Source organism: Mus caroli, chromosome 17, assembly GCF_900094665.2.
Source record: "Mus caroli chromosome 17, CAROLI_EIJ_v1.1, whole genome shotgun sequence".
In the NCBI taxonomy this organism is placed as follows: Eukaryota; Metazoa; Chordata; class Mammalia; order Rodentia; family Muridae; genus Mus; species Mus caroli.
The window spans coordinates 19,491,323-19,509,965 of record NC_034586.1 but is presented as its reverse complement, the minus strand read 5'-3'; the positions used below and the strand labels follow the sequence as shown (position 1 = coordinate 19,509,965).

The 18,643-nt window shown below is 51.5% G+C and overlaps 3 protein-coding genes across 5 annotated transcripts; 1 reads left to right on the top strand and 2 right to left on the bottom strand.

The window, feature by feature from the left end:
• Positions 1-81: 81 nt before the first annotated feature.
• On the bottom strand, positions 82-1,429 carry Hcfc1r1 (host cell factor C1 regulator 1). Its single transcript, XM_021149506.2, has 3 exons — positions 1,234-1,429; positions 635-763; positions 82-424 (listed from the first exon to the last, which is right to left on the bottom strand). Exons 1-3 carry the CDS (start codon positions 1,317-1,319, stop codon positions 289-291), a joined length of 351 nt encoding a protein of 116 aa, XP_021005165.1. The 5' UTR covers positions 1,320-1,429; the 3' UTR covers positions 82-288.
• On the top strand, positions 1,425-6,443 carry Thoc6 (THO complex 6). 3 transcript variants are annotated; one of them, XM_021149503.2, is made up of 14 exons: positions 1,425-1,468; positions 1,563-1,768; positions 4,129-4,244; positions 4,331-4,395; positions 4,484-4,587; positions 4,676-4,713; positions 4,795-4,843; positions 4,946-5,017; positions 5,104-5,206; positions 5,489-5,538; positions 5,612-5,674; positions 5,756-5,866; positions 5,950-6,084; positions 6,177-6,443. In XM_021149503.2, the coding sequence occupies exons 2-14, from the start codon at positions 1,730-1,732 to the stop codon at positions 6,255-6,257; spliced, it is 1,026 nt and encodes a 341-aa protein (XP_021005162.1). In that variant the 5' UTR covers positions 1,425-1,468; positions 1,563-1,729; the 3' UTR covers positions 6,258-6,443. The 3 variants fall into 3 exon arrangements, with proteins under 3 accessions (XP_021005162.1, XP_021005161.1, XP_021005163.1); XM_021149504.2 differs by having other exon boundaries at positions 1,432-1,461; XM_021149502.2 differs by having other exon boundaries at positions 1,425-1,768.
• Positions 6,440-14,344, bottom strand: Bicdl2 (BICD family like cargo adaptor 2). The gene is made up of 10 exons (XM_021149501.2): positions 14,294-14,344; positions 12,787-13,081; positions 9,455-9,670; positions 9,211-9,327; positions 8,980-9,126; positions 8,116-8,313; positions 7,853-8,002; positions 7,373-7,503; positions 7,050-7,170; positions 6,440-6,956 (listed from the first exon to the last, which is right to left on the bottom strand). The coding sequence occupies exons 2-10, from the start codon at positions 13,066-13,068 to the stop codon at positions 6,795-6,797; spliced, it is 1,524 nt and encodes a 507-aa protein (XP_021005160.1). The 5' UTR covers positions 13,069-13,081; positions 14,294-14,344; the 3' UTR covers positions 6,440-6,794.
• Positions 14,345-18,643: the final 4,299 nt, after the last annotated feature.

Below are 18,643 nucleotides of genomic sequence, written 5' to 3'. Positions count from 1 at the left end.
TCACCGATTTTCCAGGGAAGATTTTGAGGAGGAAACCCCAGCATCCAGTACCCCACCCTCCCCAAAGGCTGCCGAGAAATCTTCAACTGCTCACAGGTCTTTATTCACTAATGGGGTAACATTTTCCCTTTCCCAGGCTGCCTTTCACTAGGGTTCCACCGAGCTAGTGTCCTCCTGTCAGAGGGAAGGTCCTGGTGGCCAGGTTTGCAGAAGGACTTCATCCCTTTCTGGGAGTTGCTGGTCTTTGTTGTCAGGAAGAAGATAGGGAGGGACACAGGCCATCAACACTCAGAGCTCCACGATATCCCCAGCTGGGGATGCAGGGTAGTAGGGACTGGGGGTATCCCCCAGCCTCAGCAGCCTGAGGGCTTCAGGAATCAGGCTCCCGGGATAGCGCCAGAGAAGCAGCTCTGGGCAAGGGCTCCTGAAAGAAGAAAAAAAGAGATTGAAAGAACAGGGCAGAAGGCTGGCCTGGCAGTGCCACCTCCTACCAGGTCCAGGTCGGCTGGAGCCAAAGATGGAAAACAGCACAAGTTGGCTAGAAGCTAAAAATAGCAGGATGAGGCAGAGAGTGAGGAGGGGCTCTGAGGACTGAATGTGATCCTCTAGAAGGCCCTCAAGGGGAGGTGCCTACCTGAGTGGTGGCAGGGCTTCGGGAAAAGTCACAGGGGGGCTGCAGTAGGGGTGGTCATTATGTAGGCTGAGTCGGGAGAAATGGGTGGCCATGTTCTCCTCAGACAGGAACTGCTTGTGCAAAGGTTCCCTGGGGGAAAGACCGGAGAAGAATAGAGGCAGGGATGTTGAGAGTGGAGATGAGGACCAAAGGTGAATCTTGGAAGCCCCATCCGCCCCTACACATAGAAGTTCCTTCTCCAGGGCTCTCCATGGTCACTGGCACAGCTCCTCTGAGAAGGGAGCTGGGAAGTAGCGCCAGGTGTAGTCCACTCTCTTTGCCCCTTCCCAAAGATGTGTCCACCTGAGTCTACATGGTAAACCAGGTTCCCAGAATCAGCTTTGTCTTGTGTGGCCTAAGCCACCTTCCTCTCTCAGGTTATACACAGGTTACCTTGGAAATCTTGACCTTGGCTTCCCTGCTTCAACACAAGCTCAAGCACCACGGTTTCCTGCATCACCTCCCCACTTTCCAGGATCCCCCTACTGACCAGCCCAGGATCCCCCAGACAAAACTCCTGCCCTCCGCTCGTCCAGCCCACTCAGGGACCAATTACACACCTGGCGTTTAGGCCGCGAGTTACCCCAGTGGTGGCCCGTGGGTCCCGACTTGGGGGACCTCGCTCCAGGGGCTGTTGCAGGATCATTACGGCTCAGGGTCCTGCAGATAGAGGGGTGGGATTCAAGCAGCAGAGGCGGGGCCTTTGAGGGCGTGGTACAGCGCGAGGGGCGGGCCTACCGGCGTGCGCACTGGAGACGTTTTACGCAGGCGCGGAAGACAGGAATCAGGTTAGAGGTTAGAAGGCGGGACAGGTCGGCGCGTTGGGGGAGGGGATCCGGCGTGGCTGGATAGTTCTGGGCGCTGCTTAGCATAAGGGTGCTTCGTGTAGTTCTCTTAGGTTTCTGTGGTTCGAGACAGCACGGACCTGCCGCCTTAGTTGCTGGGCGACAGGCAGTGCTAGGTCTTGGGGCGTAACGAGAAGAGCCACCATCAGGCACGTCCGGAGTCGAGAGATTGTGTCACACGTAGAGCCCTCTGGGACTTGTAGTTCTCAAGATGGAGCATGCCGCACCGCTCGCGGTGCCTCTGGGTCAGGTGAGTCGAGTGTATGCACAGTGCCTTCTGGGGTTTGTAGTCTTGCTCTGACATATGCCCCTGGAGTGTTCCAGGGTACCCAGTGTTCATAAGTGATTTGTGGGACTTGTACCCTGAGCCCACGAAAAGTGATCCCGAACCTTGAGATCTAATAGTGACTGAAGGATTAGATGTTGGTACATTTTCCTGTGCAGGATAATAGAGCCACTTAAAAAATTTAGCGCCGTTGGAGGTGGTGGCACACTTACGATCCTAGCACTGGGAAGGCAGAGGGAGACATATCTCTTGTGAGTTAGAAACCAGCCTGCTACTTAGTGAATTCCACGTCATCCAATGCTATATAGTTAGACTCTGACTCAAAAAAAAAAAAAAGTTCATCGTAATTGTAAATGAGGTGCCCCTCCCCCTTTAAACCCAGGGTCTTGGTCTTCATAAGAATGTGTTCTATTATTTAGTTACAAGTCAGCCCACTACTTACTGGTATGAGACAGTCTCGTAAGTCTTGAACTTTGTTGTATACTGGAGAATGACCTTAAACTTCTGTTCTTCCTGCCTTTACCTCCACTGAGTGCTCCAGGCTATTGGGTGTGCTGCAAAGCCCAATATAAACAATGCTGGTGCTCAAACGCTGAGCTTTGAGTAAGAATAGGCTTTCCGGTATGGAGTGAGTGGAGGATCTGAGCTGGGTGCCAGCACTCAAGTTCCAAAGCTTGTAATTGCCTGTTAACTCCAGCTACAGGGGAGCCAATCCTCTGGCCCCTGTGGACGTACTTGTATATACTTCCCTCACACACTTATACAAAATACAAATAATTAAAATCAGTAAAGTAAATCTTAAAAAGGAAGAAAAGAGCATCGTCTTACGTGAGCAGTTACCCTCAGCCCCAAGAACCACTGTGCTTGCTCGTACACACACGCACACACACACACACACACACACATTTTGAGACAGGGTTTCTCAGTGTGGCCTTGGCTGTCCTGGAACTTGCTCTGTAGACCAGGTTGGCCTCAAATTTACAGAGATCCGCTTGCTTCTGCCTCCCAAGTGCTGGGATTAAAGGCCTGTGTCACCATTGCCCATATATGTACATCAAACTGGCCAGGAACTCAGAGATCTACCTAACTGCCTCCTCTCAATTGTCGGAATGGATTAAAGGCATGCCACCACACTTGGCTTACTTATTTCCTTGTAAAGTTTTCTCATTGTTTTATGTATGTGTTTTGCTTACATGTTGTATGTGCACTATGGTACCCTTAGAGGCCAGAATGGGTATCACAGGGGAGTGGAGAAGTGGCCCAGCACTTGCTACTCTTCCAAAGAAACCAAGTTCAGCTCCTAGTACCCATATAGGAGTGGGCTTACAGCTGCTTATAATCCAGTTCCAGGAGGTCCAACACTCGACACGCGCACAAACACACACACACACACATACACACATACATACACACGTACACGCACAAGGCAGGAGCAAGAAGATCTCTCTGGGACCAGCCTAATCTACATAGCGAGTTCTGGGCCAGAGAGGTGAGAACCAGGGGTGGGGTGGAGAAAGAGAGAGACACACACAGAGACAGAAAGAGAGAGACAGAGAGGAAAGGGGAGAGGGGGAGAAAGGAGAGAGAGGTGCAGTAGAGGAAGGGGGCTGGGCCCTCCTGGAACTGAGGTGCAGGTGGTTGTGATCTGCTGCCATGTGGGTGCTTTGGGGATCCTCTGCAAGAGTGGCGCACACTTCCCTGCTGAGCCATCTTCCAGACCTCCTCCCCCGCACCCCCCGTTTTTTAAAGATTGATTATTTTGAGTCACTTAGATTTTTGAGATAGGGTCTGAGATATTTCAGGCAGGCCTGAGGTTTGTCACGTAGTGGAATGTGTCCTTCTGCTTGTACCTTCAGAGTGCTGGGATCACAGGCTACATGCGTGTGCTTGCTTTATGCAGCGTGCCATCTGTCTGTTCAGCCAATGGGAGAGGAGGCTTGGTCTTGCTCAAAGTCTTAGGCATGGCTCCTCATTTTTGTTTTTGTTTTTGTTTTTGAGACAGGGTTTCTCTGTATAGCTCTGGCTGTCCTGGAACTCACTTTGTAGACCAGGCTGGCCTCAAACTCAGAAATCCTCCTGCCTCTGCCTCCCAAGTGCTGGGATTAAAGGCGTGCGCCACCACCGCCTGGCAAGCTGTGGCTCCTCGGTTCTTTTTTCTACTCTCTTCCTGGAGTCACTCTGTATGGGCTGATGTCTGTCATCTTGGCTGAGATGGGCTGAGAAGCCTGGGCGGGGGTGGGGGTGGAGATGGGGGTGGGGTAAGCAGAAGTCTGTAGGAGGTGGCCCCAGACTTCTTAGACTCTCTTGATCACCCTTTTCCACAGGCTGAGGTATTTCAGGCCCTGCAGCGACTGCACATGACCATCTTTTCCCAGAGTGTCTCCCCCTGTGGGAAGTTTCTGGCAGCTGGCAACAATTATGGGCAGATTGCCATCTTCAGGTACCCTCAACCCTGATTCCCACCACACAGGAGCCCTGGCACTTGTGCCTCCTTGGCTTTGACTTGGCTCCCTACCTCTCTTTCAGTTTGTCTGCAGCCTTAAGTTCAGAGGCCAAAGAAGAAAGCAAAAAACCGGTGGTGGTCTTCCATGGTGGGTATAGCTGTTGAGAGTGGTTCAGGTGACCTCAGGAGCGAGAAGGGCTCACAGGGGCTAATGAGAGTTTTCTGTGTCTCTCTAGCCCATGACGGGCCTGTCTACAGCATGGTCTCCACAGATCGACACCTACTCAGTGCTGGAGATGGAGAGGTCAAGGGTTGGCTTTGGGCAGAAATTCTCAAGAAGGTAAGAAGTCTGGAGCCTAGGGCAGGGCTGGGCTTCCCCACTTCAGAGGTGTGGGGATCAGGGTTTCCTCCTGTGTTTCTCCTTGAAGGGCTGTAAGGAACTATGGCGTCGCCAGCCTCCATACAGGTGAGCCAGGACCACGGTGGGGGAGGCAGGTGAGGACACAGATACTTTCTGTGATTTTGACCCTTCTCTTCCTCCACCTAGGACCAGTCTGGAAGTACCCGAAATCAATGCCTTGCTGCTTGTCCCCAAGGTCTGAGCTCTTTATGACCATTCAAGAACAAACATTGATTCTTTACCTATTCCCTACCCTGATGGACAGGGGCTTTCAGCTCCCTCCTGTTTCCCTCCACAGGAGAATTCGCTCATCCTGGCTGGGGGAGATTGTCAGCTGCACAGTATGGATCTGGAAACTGGGGCCTTCACAGTGAGTGGAGGTCTGCGGCCAGGGCAAGTCTGGGCCTGCCCTGTGTTTCCTGCATCTCCTGAGCCATCCACCCCTCTTCCCTGCAGCGGGCCCTCCGGGGCCACACAGACTACATCCATTGCCTGGCACTGAGGGAGCGCAGCCCTGAGGTATTGTCCGGTGGTGAGGATGGAGCTGTACGGCTTTGGGGTAAGGAAAATTCCAAATACAGGGAACGAAAGTAAGCCAGGCCTAGTGGCTCAAGCCTTTAATCCCAGCACTTGGGAGGCAGAGGCAGGTGGATCTCTGTGATTCTGAGGCAGGCTGGTGTACATACTGAGTTCCAGGACAGCCTGAGCTATGTAGAGACCTTGTCTAGAAAAATTAAAAAAAAAAAAAAAAAAAGACAAAAAATGAGAAAGTGGGGGTGGGGTTAGGAGGGTCTCAGGCTTGTGGCTCACCAGGAGCCTTGGTGGTTTTATTTCCTCACAGATCTCCGTATAGCCAAAGAAGTCCAGACCATCGAAGTCTACAAGCATGAGGTGAGGAGAGAGTGCGCCCTTGTCCCCTTCCTCATCCGTCCTCAGACGCCCTCACGTCTTTCCTCCTTTGCAGGAGTGCTCGAGGCCCCATAATGGGCGCTGGATTGGCTGCTTGGCCACTGACTCAGACTGGATGGTAAGCTGGGCAGAGTGTCGGGTGGAGTGGCCACTGAAGGTCCATGGCTCACAGTGACCGGAGCCTACCACCTCTCTGCAGGTCTGTGGAGGGGGCCCAGCCCTCACCCTCTGGCACCTCAGGTCTTCCACACCCACTACTGTCTTTCCTATTCGAGCACCACAGAAGCACGTCACCTTCTACCAGGACCTGGTGAGACCCCATCTTGATCCTGTCCCACTATCCAGTGCCCCCACCTAGACCTGACCCCTGCACCTCCTCTTTGTCCTCCACAGATCCTGTCTGCTGGCCAGGGTTGTTGTGTCAATCACTGGCAACTGAGCGGGGAGCTTAAGGCCCAGGTGCCCGGCTCCTCCCCAGGGCTGCTCAGCCTGAGCCTCAACCAGCAGCCAGCAGCCCCAGAATGCAAGGTGGGTCTTGGAATGGCTGTGGGGGGGGGGGTCTCTCGGGGCCTGTAGGATGGGCGACTTAGCCAGGTATGTCTTGTCTTCTTTACCTTTAGGTCCTGACTGCATCGGGCAACAGCTGTCGAGTAGATGTCTTTACCAACCTGGGCTACCGAGCCTTCTCTTTGTCCTTTTGACATCATGACCCTGTATTTCAGGAGCTAGAGTGATGCTTGTGTTTTGGGATGGGGTTTTAAACTTTAGCTCAGGCTGGCCTGGAACTCATTGGCTTAGCTTGATCTCAAACTCCTGTATGAGATTTAGCTCTGTGAAGCGTTACATTCAGCTTTTGTTTTCCTGTCAAAATAAAATTTTAGGCTTTTCTTGTTTGCATTTTATTCCCCAAAAATGGAGACCAATTAAGTATAGTGATATATATATATATCTGACTTATCCTTACACATAAATACCCATCCCCACCCCTCTTGTACAGATGTGGCAGGACCTGGCGCTTAGAAAAGATAGATCTATTTAGATTCAAAAAATAAACAGCTCTGCCCCCGCCACCCACCTGGGGCACCTGCCCCAAAGCTGGCCCCTGCACCCAAAGTGCCTCTGTCCACCTCTTGGGGCATGGAAGACTTCCCTTGGAAGTCATTTTAGACCCCATGGCTCCATTGGCTGTTAGGAAATTGAGCTCCAGAGTGAGAAAAGGTAGCCCTGGCCCCCAACCCTCAGGTCCTTCGGAAGAGGTTGCTCAGAAAGCCTCCACTCTGCCCGGATCCCAGGCGCAGTGAAAAGCGGGTCTTCGCACGTCTTGGGGCAGCTGCAGCCTCACTGAGCTCTTTCTGGCGCTGGGAGCGCAGCTGCTGTCCAATCACTACCTGCATGTCGTCCTGAAGGTAGGAGGCAAAGCAGGGTGAGTATGGGGGTGGGATGAGGTCAGGATACCTGTCCACCAGTCCTCCTCAGGGTCTGCCCTCTCTTACCTGCCAAGCCTCGAGCTCCTGCGTCAGCGCCACCTTCTGGCGGATGGCGCGCAGCAGTTCCCGGGACAGAGAATCCCGCTCTAGGGAGACACGACTGAGCTCCAGTGACAGCTTCATGGCCCTGAGAATCAAAGGGGTAGAGAACGTGGTCCGGGGGGGTGCTGGGGCCTCCTGGACCTTGGTGAAAGGGGGGGGGGCTGAAGCTTCTGAGTCAAGATGAAGGCTATACTCCTGTCAGGATGGTGGAAATCAGGGACCCTGAAGGATCAGACAGAGTACAAGCCCCGCCGAGGCAGTGGGGGAGAAGAGAATGCCAGGCTCACTTGTTCACTGCTTCATCCCGGTCAGAGAGCGCACAGCTCAGGGCTTCCTCTGGATTGTCCTGCGCTCTCAGCTCCTTTTGTCTCTGCAGCTCATCCCGCAGCGTCTGTAGCTCTGTGCGGTGCAGCGTGATCTACAGGCCAGGAAGAGGGCAAACTGGTACAAAAGCCTTGAAGGACAACCTGCCCTCCCACAACCTGGGACTGCGTTATAAACACCGCAGGCAACTCAGCCTGTGTTCAAACTCAGAGTGAATCCTTTGAATCAGGCTGGTGGGGGTGGCGCAGTAAAGGAGAGGTAGGGTTAGCCTTCAACAGGACAGATGCAGGGAGAAGTTTAGGGAGCAGTAGAGCCCCTGAGGCTTCCAGGGGGTACAGACTAGCTCAGAAAGACTACAAATTCATGGAGGAGGGGGCTTGACAGAGGAGATGGCAAAGAAGTGGACACCTGGGGGCTTTGTGTGCAGTACCATGCTCTCCCACCTCATCCTGCAGCCTGGCCACTTCTGCCTCCTTCTCCTCCAGTATTTCCACTGGGCTCAGGGATGCTCGTTTCTTGGGTGGCTCCAGGATCTCTTCCTGTATTGAAGGCTGGGGACTGGATGTCTCTTGAGTCTCAGGGGACAATATGGCCTGTTTGTCAAAGGAATTGGTCAGTGATGTATGTTACCTCTGGGAAAAGGAGGAGTAGAGCCTGCATCCTTCATAAATGATTTGAATGTGGGGCTGGTAGGCTGCAAGCTCACCTGAGAGCCTCCACATTCATTGACTTGCTGGTCTTGGTCTTGGTCACTGTCAAGGCTGTGGGCGAGCTCGGTCTGCAGGGAGGCGCCCGATATCTCGGTGTCTTGGAGTCGCGACTCCTCCTCCAGCTCTGACACCCGCCGCTGCAGCCCCCTCAGCGTTCTCAGCGCCTCTCCAGCCTCGAAGCGGGCGCGTTCCAGCTGCAGGTCATACAGATCCGTCCAGCTGTCAGCAGGAAGCTGGCCCTCTGTGGTGGGCCCACGGGGCTCCCGAGGGCAATGCCCGGGTCTGCACCCCGGTGGAGTAGGCCTGCTCTCTCTCCTGAATCACAGTTACCTAGAACACACCTCCCTTTTGCAGGCACCAATTTCCTCAGCTATAAAGCAGGGTGTGCCTGGCATAGTCCTCTGCCCAGGTCTGGCCTCATCAGGTCATCTCACAGAGTAGGTCCCCTCCCCTGAGCAGTCTTCCTTCTAATTCACTAAATGCTTTGATCTAGCATTTATTGATTCTCCTGAGTCCTACAGTCTCACCACAGTCCTTTGAGGTGTATGATACCACCCCATTTCACAAATGGGGAAACTGAGGCAGGGTGTGGCTAAGAAGCCAAGCCATCTGAATTCAGACTGTCCTTCTTTTTCACTCCTTTCCACCGGATCCACAGCCCCAGACTTTTCTGTCCTGAGTTCTGGCCTTGGCCTTCTTCCTGACCTGCCAGGCTGTCTGATGCACTTTAAAAGTGCCTGTCCTTTGCTCTATACACTTTCTTGGGTCCCACTTGCCCTCAGCGTCCTGTCCCACATCTCCCAGACAGTCCCAAGGTCCTTGCCCAGCTGGCTGGCCCCTCCCCCAGCCCCTCTGATCACCTCCAGCTTGTGTTCTTTTCTCTCTCTACGAAGCAGCAGCAACTCCTCATGGGTGGTCTGTAGCCTGCTCTGCCCTTTGTCCACTTCTTCACGAAGGCCTCGGATCTGGGCCTCCAGGTCCTGCCTGCGGTCTTGCAGCATCTGGTTCTGGGGTCAGATGTCAAAGATAAGGCAGAGGTTGGGGCACGGGGTTGCCTGGGCCAGTCTCAGGGAGCTCCGGCGGCTACTCACCTCTGCCTGTAGACTCTCCAGCCTCGCTCCCAGCTCTGCCCCTGCCAGGGCCTGTGTCTGACACCGCTCTCGAAGGGTGTCCAGCTCCCGCTGAAGCTCCTGCTCAGTCCTGGAGGCCTGGGAAGGGGGCTGACAATGGAGCCATCCGACGGTCTGGAGTCGACACCAACCCAGCCTATCCACTGACCTGTCCCCCAACTGAGGACAGCAATCCCCATCTCTCCAGGGGCCAGGGCCATCCCACCTGGGCCAGCTGCTGGCTCAGCCTGAGGTTTTGCTCGCTGAGTTCACCAAGGGCCCTCGCCCGCTCTCGACCACTGTCTTGCCGCTCTGACCGCTGTTCGCCAAGCTGGGCCCGCAGGGCTTCCACATCTCCCTCCAGTTCCACAGCTCTGGCCTCCCACTCAGCACCCCGGGCAGCCAGTCCTCGACGGAGCTCATGATTCTCCTGCTGTAGCCTCTGTGTGGAGGGGAAAGAACGAAGCCACCTAAGATGGGAACAGACTCGGAGACAGAGATGGAGGGAGGGACACCCAGATCATCTGTGAAAGAGGCTTGTCTGTCTAAGGCAGACAAGAAAGCAAAAAAAGCAAGTCAGTGAGAGGCAGGAGTGAAATGAAATCCAGAGAGAGCTAGGAAGATGACTCCAGGCCAAATAGGTAGGCTCACACAGGCAGTGTTGGTAGCCATAGCCCTGGTGTCTACTCACCTCCTGCCGCCGCCTGCGCTTCTGGACCCGAAGTTGTAACCGACTTTTGCGTCTGAGCCTGCTAGAATTTAAGCCCCGGCCCATGGCCTCTCGCACGTTGAAGTCTCCTGCAACTTCTGTGGGCCAGCTTGGCCCAGCCCCTCTTCCCATCTCCCTCTAATTAATCCTGGGCTGTCTCACCCAGAGGCCCACCCCTCAATCTGCCCTTCCCCAAACCTGTTTGACCAGGCATAAGGAAGGGGGCGGGGCGGGGGGACGAACACTTTACACACTAAGGTGCCCAGCACGAGAAGAGAGACAAGTCTGGGAGGCTCACTGTCTCTTGAGGCCTTACAGCAGGAAGGGATGGGCCAAGTGACTCTGACCACAGTTGCTAATTATGAGCAGGTGTTCTGCCAGGTACTTTGCTGGCTCTCTATCTGCATTACTTCATTTCAGCCACTAGAGGGAGAACATCAACATCCTCAAACGAGGAAACTGGGTCAGAAGCTGGAAGCGTGGGACCCCAAGCTAGGTAGCCAAACTCTTACTCAATATTGCTAGGGCAATAAGAGACTGCTTGGTGCTTGGTTCTGCTACCGCTATATGGTTTTGACAAGTCCTTTTAATATCTTGCAAGTCCCTTTAACACCTCCAAGCCCTTTGTCCTTCAACTCCTACAGACATGTATCATCCCTAGTCAACATTTCCCTTGTTCCTTCTATTCTAGGGTCTGGCTCTTATGAGCTGAAGGAGACCTTCAGTGCCAGAGGGTCACAAGTAATGGACACATATCTGAATCAGGAGAGAGAGACATAGAGGAAGAGCTATGGAAGACTCAGGAAAGTGAGAGAAGGGGGAAGCAGAACAGGGGTTCACTTAAGGAGGCGCTGATGTTTACATTGGCCCCTGCAGAGCAAGGGAGGCCAACCAGAAAGGGGGTGGCAAGCAGAACAGCCAGTGCAAACCAGGAGCAAAGGCATACATCTGCAGTCTCAACATCTGGGAAACTAAAGGTTGGAGGACGATGGGTTTAAGGCCAGCCCTGAGTTGCATAGCAAACTTGACTCAGAAGTGGGGCAGGCAGGCAAATGTAAAAGCTCTAAGGAGCAGGCCTGGGTCACTGGAGGAACTGAAAAAGACCCTGTCAAAAGAGGGATGGTGTCACTGACACTAGAGACCACAAGTTCCCTGGACTTTTAGCCATGGTGAGGAATTTCAGTTCTCTGATGACAGCTGTGGTTCAGGAATTAAGTCATAAGCAATATGATTACTTTTTCTTTTCTTTTTTCCTTTTCTTTTTTTTCTTTCTTTCTTTCTTTTTTTTTTTTCTTTTTTTGAGACAGGTTTTTGTGTGTATCCCTAGCTGTCCTGGAACTTGCTTCATAGATCTGGCTGGTCTTGGATTCACAGGGATCCACCCACCTCTGCCTTCCAAGTACTGGAATTAAAGGCGTGCACTGCCGTGCCCAGCCTGACTGCACTTTTAATGTTCATCGGCTACTAGAATCACAGATCCAGGAAAGCTGTGACCAGGGTGGGGATACTGCAGAGTCTGAGGCAGAGCCATGGCCACTGTCACCAGTATTGAAGCTACAAAGTGTGAAATATGGGATGAGAAATTCGGAACCAGGTGTAGAAGATTCAAAGAGGCTTACAGGTGTGCACAGAGACCTGTGCACCATTTATGTGCACATCTGGTTGGTGGCCTGGTGGGGATGGTACAGGGCAGTTGGCTACCAAGGTCAGCTGAGAGCAGAGTGCCAGGTCTACAATGTGGGTACAGGAGGGCACTTACAAATGCAGGTGTGAGCCCCAGGGTGAGAGTGGGGCTGACAACAGACCAGGCAGAGGGAAGACCTGACCCTGCAACCCAGAGTTAGACAAGAATAAAGCGAGGGGTGCATAGGAGTCCTTAGCTGTGCGCAGGCTGGTGGTGGCTCCCACATTGCTGTGGATGAGCGTGCCTTTAGATTTAGAGAGGACCAACACTGTACCAGGGTCCCAGAGACAGACAGGGATCTGAACACAGTTCCTGTTTGTCCTTAAATTGTTTATCTGTTATTGAGACGGGGGTCTCATTAATGGTCCTGGAAGGTCTGGGGCTTATGCAGATCAGCTTTGCTTCACATACCTGCCGGCCCCTGCCTCCTGGGATCCTGGTATTAAGGTGTGTTCTATCACATTCAGCCTGAGATATTTATTTATGATGCATTGCTGTGCTTGGGACCGAACCCAAGACCCTGCATGGGTTACAAAAATGCCTTGCTACTGAACTACACCTCCAGTTTAGAGTTCTTGCTGGCTTTCTTTCTTTTTGGGGGGTCTCATGTAGCCGAAGATGGATTCAAACTCAATATGTAGCCAAGTATGGCCTTGATCCCTACTGAACTTCCTGCTTCCACTTTCCAAGGGCTGGATACAAGTTTGTGTTTACTTGGCAAGAATTCTACCATCATACCAAGTCCCCAGCCTGCTCTTCTCTTTTTAATTTTTTTTTTTAATTAGTATGTGTGTGTGTGAGTCCTCTCTGTATGTGTTTTCTCTTTCTTCTTTTCTTCCTTCTCTTTTTCTTTTCTTTTTTTGAGACAGGGTTTTACTATGTAGACTAGGCTGGCCTTGAACCCACAGAGATCTAGATCTTCCTGCCTCTGCCTCCCAAGCCATGCCTGGATCTTTTTCTCTGGGGACAGGTCTTGTTATGTAGCCTTTCTCGGACCCTAGAGTGCTGGGACTACAGGCTTCCATGTATACTTCCCATGGATTCCCTGCCTCGATCTGTTTGAAAGGCATCACTCTGCCCACATGTCTCTCGCCTCTCCTTGCTTGGGTCTCATTCCTGTTCACCCCAGCGCTGCCCACCCCCCATCTTCCCCAGGCCAACTCACTTCTTCATGCTCCAAGTGCTGAGTGTTCAGTGTCTCCAGCTGCCTCCGAAGCTCCTCGTTGCGTTCCAGAAGCATCTTGCCAAGTTCAGCAGCCAGCAACAGGTCCTTTTCTTTCTGTTGCAGCTGCAGGGCTAGGTCCTCTGGTTCTTCTGGCCCTGGCCCTCCTCCCAGGAAGGAGTCTCGTCGCTCCAGCACAAAGGGAAAGAATCCTTCATCGCCACTAGGAGAAGCACCCCCTGAGAGCAGCCCGGAAGGGAAGCTTGGCTCACCAGGGGAGTCCATGGTGCCTTCACATCTGTGAAGATAGGTTGCTGCTGAAACATAGCCATTCGGCAGCAGCCCCCGGGCACGCCCCCTAGTGGCCCTTCAATCCTGCAGCCTGGGCCGACAAGGGTTAATGATCCATGTTGGCCACCCAGCTCCGTTAATGACCTCAGGGTAGACTGAGGCTGGAGGCAGAATGAAACCAACCATCTTGCCCTTCACCTCCTGCCTTTCTCACACATTCTTTGCCCTAGGGAAGATTTGTCCCAGCACTCTGGTGCCACGAGCAACCCAATGACAGACCTTGTTCCTCGTCCCAGTCCCTCACCACCTGGGCACTAATCCTACCTAGAATGGCAGGGTCAAGTAGACTCAGTCTTAGGGATGAAACCAACTTCCTATCCGGAGAGTGCAGGCTCTCATCAGTGGGGACAGCTGTGTCTTGACCCTTTAGCCACGGGGATCCAACTTCTTCCCGTTCCAGAAACTCAGATTTCTAGCTCTTTGCCTTCCCATATCCTGGTCTCCTTTCTCAGGACCCAAGTGCGTTAGACTTGATTTAGCCTTGTCAGCCTTGATGGGAATCGCGTCCCTCTCCTGGACTCCAAGTGGAATCTCCGGAATCCTAATTTTATCAAGACTCAGGTATTCCTGCCTTTACCCCTCCTGACTTAGGAGCCTTCATCCGCAGACCCCCATTTTCCCTGAGCCCTGGCGCTGACCCAGCTCAGGGCGAGGTAACAGGTTGTGCCAGCCAGCGCGCCACAGCCTCCACTTCGGGTTTCTGTTTACTTCCCGGCCCGCCCCTGGGGATGGGAGCCCTGTGCTTTACGAAGGCCGCCCAGGGAGAAGGGTTCAGGGGCTCAGGAGAAAAGGCCTGACACTCTGGTTTCTCCATGCCAACCCCGGGAGGGTCCCCGCCCCCTACTCACCCCGGAGCCCACGCGCACCTGTTCCCCTCCCCTCGACAGGTGCCAAGTACGGCTGGGCCGGAAAACCCCAGGTGTTACACATGTCCCAGTCTAGTTGTCCTAGGGCTAGACCCAGTGGGTTCTCCGACCCGTTCCTATCGCAAGGGCAAGCATGATAATCACTCTTTGCGGCAGGTGTCCGGCATCCCGGAGTTACTTCCAGAGTCCCTAGAGGCTGTTCCCGATCTCCTTCATCGTACCGTTCCGACCGGTCCTCTCCAACCATGTCCAAAACCTGAGTGTCCCGCCCTCATCACCCCCTAGGCTCTCACCTGTCGCCACCAGGCTCCCTCCGAGGTTCCCCGATCCCCAAGTCCTCTTCCGGAGGCGGTGCCAGGTGCAAGCTTGCACAGGTGAGGGGGCGGTGCCGCGGGAGGGGTTGGGACGCCCCCTGGTGGTGGGAATGACTAGGCACTGTCAAAGGAATGTCACATCCATTCTCTTAAAGATCCATCTTGCTTCCTACTGGGAACATTAATTGAACACCTACTATGTGCCGATCTACAGGCTGAGCAAAGAAGTCAGCTTCTTATTCTTCATGCTTGCCCTTGTGATAGGAAATTATTAGTAAGGATACCGTGGTAAGCCCTCTACTAAGAAAGCCCTTTTATAGTAATTTTTTTCTTTTGTAACACCCTAAGGAAGCAGCATCTACTGACACACTATTTTATAGAAGGGCAAGCTGAGGTTCAGGGAAGCCACCGGCTTTGTTTGGGGTACAAGTCTGTTATTGTCTTAATTACTTTTCTATTGCCATGACAAAGCATCATGACCAAGGCAACCTATAAAAGAAAGCATTTATTTTGGGGACTCATGGCTCCAGAGGGTTAGAGACCATGATCATGGCAGCAGGCAGGCAGGCTTTGTACTGGAGCAGTAGCTGAGAGCTTACCTCTGATACATGGGCAGGAAGGGGAGCAAGAATGAGAGCAAGGACCTGGCATGGGCTTTTAAAATTTCAAAGCTTACCTCCAGTGGCACATGTCTTCCAAAAAAGTTTGACTTCCTAATCCTTCCCAAACAGTTCAACCAACTGGGGACAAAGCATTCAAATGTATGAACCTACGGGGCGGGGGGAAGCATTCTCATTTGAACCCCCACAGTTATGAACAGTGAATGTGTGCGGTGCCATTTTTGGGATGTGTGTGTGACAGGGTCTCATGTGTCAAAGGATGGCCTCAAACTTACTAAAGAACAGAGGACCTTGAGCTTCCAGATGCTCCTGGCTCCACCTCCTGGTCGTAGGATGACAGGCTTGTACCACCCCACACTCAGCCTATGCTGTGCTGGGGTTTGAATCCGTGCCTGGAGTGTGCTAGGTAAGTACTGGACCTGCTGACTGTATCACCAGCCCTAGCATCATCATCATCTTCTCCTTCTCCTTCTCCTTCTCCTTCTCCTTCTTCTTCTTGTTTTGTTTTTTTTTTTCCAGACACGGTTTCTCTTTATAGCCCTGGCTGTCCTGGAACTCACTTTGTAGACCAGGCTGGCCTCAAACTCAGAAATCCGCCTGCCTCTGCCTCCCGAGTGCTGGGATTAAAGGCGTGCGCCACCACGCCCAGCTGAGACCAACTCAGTTTTTGAAAAACCAAAAACCAAAAAAAAAAAAAAACCCCAAACCAAAACCAAACCAAACCAAACCAAAAAACCCCCAACCCCCCTCGCCAAAAAACACCCCAAAACCAAAACCAAGACTGGCAGGTGGTGGCCTGAGAGGCAGAGGCAGGAGGATCTATCTCTGTGTGTTCAAGGCCTTGCTTGTGTACCTGACCCTTTTGAAAATCAAGCAAAGTGTCCCCTCCAATGGCCAGTCTCTTGGACCCGGCCCAGCACACCCCACTCAGCTGACTTTGGCAAAGGCCTTCCAGTTAGGCAGGTGCTGAGCTCATCTGGACAAGATGAGACTACAGCCCTCCCTCTGGGAGGCTCACAGCACACCGCGGATGTGGGAGGGAGCATGGATCTATGAACTGGAAACAAACCAATAAAACAGTAGAACAAAGGATCTCAGTTCATGGGTGCTGACATCACGTGGCTTCAGTTCTAATTCCAGTTTGGCTGTTGGCCAGATGTGTGTGTCTGTGTCATTCATCTGACTAACCCCTGCGGCCCTCAGTTTCCTTATCTGCAAGTAGGGACTACAACAGTTCTTGGCTTGCAGGAGTGTAAAGATTCAGTGACAATGAAGAACTGTGCTTGGTGACTCATCTGTGTATTCCATTTTCTCTCGCCCTCAGAACAAACTTATGAGGTCACCACAGGGATAGGTGAGGAGCCCAGATGTGAGATGTAAAGTCAACTGTTTGTGGGTACCTATAGACCTCACACTAGATAGTCTAGCACTGGGTCCCATACGTGCTTTTTCTTATTCTTTTTCTTTTTCTTTTTCTTTTTCTTTTTCTTTTTCTTTTTCTTTTTCTTTTTCTTTTTCTTTTTCTCTTTCTCTTTCTCTTCCTCTTCCTCTTCCTCTTTCTCTTTCTCTTTCTTTTTCTTTTCCTTTTTCCTTTTTCCTTTTTCTTTTCCTTTTCCTTTCCCTTTCCCTTTTCCTTTTCCGTTTTTCTTTTTCTTTTACTTTTTTTAAGGTGGAATCTTCCTATATCACCCAGACTAGCCTTGAATTCTCAATTCTCCTATTTTAGCCTCTACAGCACCAGAGTTGTATACTTCTGAATGTAGTTCCTACCTCTGCACCTAGCTATGGCCCCCCTACATTTGGAGACTTCCAGTTCTACCCCCACTTTTCCTACTCATCTGGAAGAAGCAGGGCAGTAGGGATGAAGTGTCCCCAGGAAGACCCTGGGGTAGCTGGAGTAGCTGGAGATGAGGGACTATTCAGCAGTCCTCCGGTGCTCTTCAGTGGTGCTCATAATCAAGCCAGCTTCCTGGAGGTCCAGGCCCAGCTTCTATCCTATTCTCGCCTCCTCTCCATCTAACTAGCTCCTAATGGATGGAGTGGACGGAGGGAGTCTCCTTCTTGGGGAAGCCTTCTCAGAGCTTACAGTGCCTTGGTCAAGCTCTGCTGGCACCTAGAGGCCAGGCGAGTCTTGAGACATCCTTTCTCTTCACATGGGCAACTGGACAGGGAGGGCATTGGTTCCAAACCTTGGTCCAAAAGCCTTCAGGCGTTTATGACATGTATGGAATCTATGAATGATGAGTATATTGTGGCGAGAACTTAAAACCTTTGTATGAAATATTTCACACTGAAGGCACTGATAATTTATTCTTAAAAATTACTTAGATGCTTTCAGAGTGTCAAGAAAGTAGCTGCAATATATTTTTGCAATTATAGAGTAGTATTTAGCTAACACAATGACATCATATATCTTATATCAAAGACAAGGAGATGAAAGGAATGCTGTCTCTCTATATAGCTAATTTGCTCCATATGTCCACAAGAACCTGTTTCAAAGCCTGCCCCTGAGAGGCAGACATTATAGAATAGTGATCTTGAGTCCAGCCTGATCTATATAGCAAGACCCTGACTCAGACCCCAAGACTTACAAGTTTCTGCAGCCTTGCATTTCACCTTTTTTCTTAGAAGAGGGAAGTTATTTTTGGGCAGAGCGGCGCATGCCTATAGTACACACACTCAGCAGCTGAACTCAGTCCAGCTTGGCCTACATAGGAAGTTCTAGGCTATCCTGGGCTACAACATGAGGCTCAACCTCAAAATCCTGGGCAGGGGAGAAGAGCGAGTTGTGTTGTGATGGGAGAGATGCTTTATAGACAAGGGAGAAATCCTTCTAAACCCAAGTTGTCCATCATCCTCTTGCTCTTTCCAACTTTGACTCCTACTCCAAGTTTTTCTTTAACTCCATGTACAATAATATCATTTTCCTATATTCACTTCTGTTCAACAGACTGTTTTTTTTAGTACTAGAGATTGAATTCAGGGTCTCACAAATAGTAGGCAAGAGTCTCTCGACTATTGAGTTAATGTTGCTAGCACCCTTCAAAAATTATTTTAAGCCAGGTATGATGGTATATACACCTTTCATTCTAGCACTTGGGAGGCAGGGGCCAGTGGGTCTCTGTGATTTTGAGGCCAGCCTTTTCTACAGATTGAGTTTCAGGACAGCCAGGGTTGTTCCATAGAGAAATGCTGTCCTGGTACGGGAAAAAGTATTTTGAGGAATCCCAGTGCTCAGGAGGTAGAGGCAGGAGGATCTTTGGAAGTTTGAGACCAGCCTGTTCTATATAGCAAGTTTCAGGATAGCAGGAGCTGCATAGTGAACCACTGTCTCAAAACAAGCAAGCAAGCAAAAAAAGAAACAAAAAACCCAATAATACATCATCATCAACAACAACAAAGCATAACTTTTTGCCTGCTTGCATTCATTCTTGCTGGCAGCTTCATCTGTCCTCTTGCTGAGGCAATCCTTCACCAATATTAGAACAAGCTTCTGGGTTCTAACGTAAACTAAAGATCGGCTGCTGTGTAGAAATCCCTCAGGCCAATGGAGTACTACTCAGCTATTAAAAAGAATGAATTTATGAAATTCCTAGGCAAATGGTTGGATCTGGAGGGCATCATCCTGAGTGAGGTAACACAATCACAAAAGAACTCAAATGATATGTACTCACTGATAAGTGGATATTAGCTCAGACACTTAGTATAC

Excerpts from the sequence above, each read along its gene's own strand:
- Thoc6 (XM_021149503.2), top strand. The coding sequence starts at position 1,730 with ATGGAGCATGCCGCACCGCTCGCGGTGCCTCTGGGTCAG. Across the intron at positions 4,245-4,330 it reads GGGCAGATTGCCATCTTCAG|TTTGTCTGCAGCCTTAAGTT; the intron begins GTACCCTCAACC and ends CCTCTCTTTCAG. Across the intron at positions 5,675-5,755 it reads CCACTGACTCAGACTGGATG|GTCTGTGGAGGGGGCCCAGC; the intron begins GTAAGCTGGGCA and ends ACCTCTCTGCAG.
- Hcfc1r1 (XM_021149506.2), bottom strand. The coding sequence starts at position 1,319 with ATGATCCTGCAACAGCCCCTGGAGCGAGGTCCCCCAAGTCGGGACCCA. Across the intron at positions 764-1,233 it reads ACTCGCGGCCTAAACGCCAG|GGAACCTTTGCACAAGCAGT; the intron begins GTGTGTAATTGG and ends TCTTTCCCCCAG. Across the intron at positions 425-634 it reads GAAGCCCTGCCACCACTCAG|GAGCCCTTGCCCAGAGCTGC; the intron begins GTAGGCACCTCC and ends TTCTTCTTTCAG.
- Bicdl2 (XM_021149501.2), bottom strand. The coding sequence starts at position 13,068 with ATGGACTCCCCTGGTGAGCCAAGCTTCCCTTCCGGGCTGCTCTCAGGG. Across the intron at positions 9,671-12,786 it reads AGCACTTGGAGCATGAAGAA|AGGCTACAGCAGGAGAATCA; the intron begins GTGAGTTGGCCT and ends CCCTCCACACAG. Across the intron at positions 7,171-7,372 it reads CGGGATGAAGCAGTGAACAA|GGCCATGAAGCTGTCACTGG; the intron begins GTGAGCCTGGCA and ends TTTGATTCTCAG.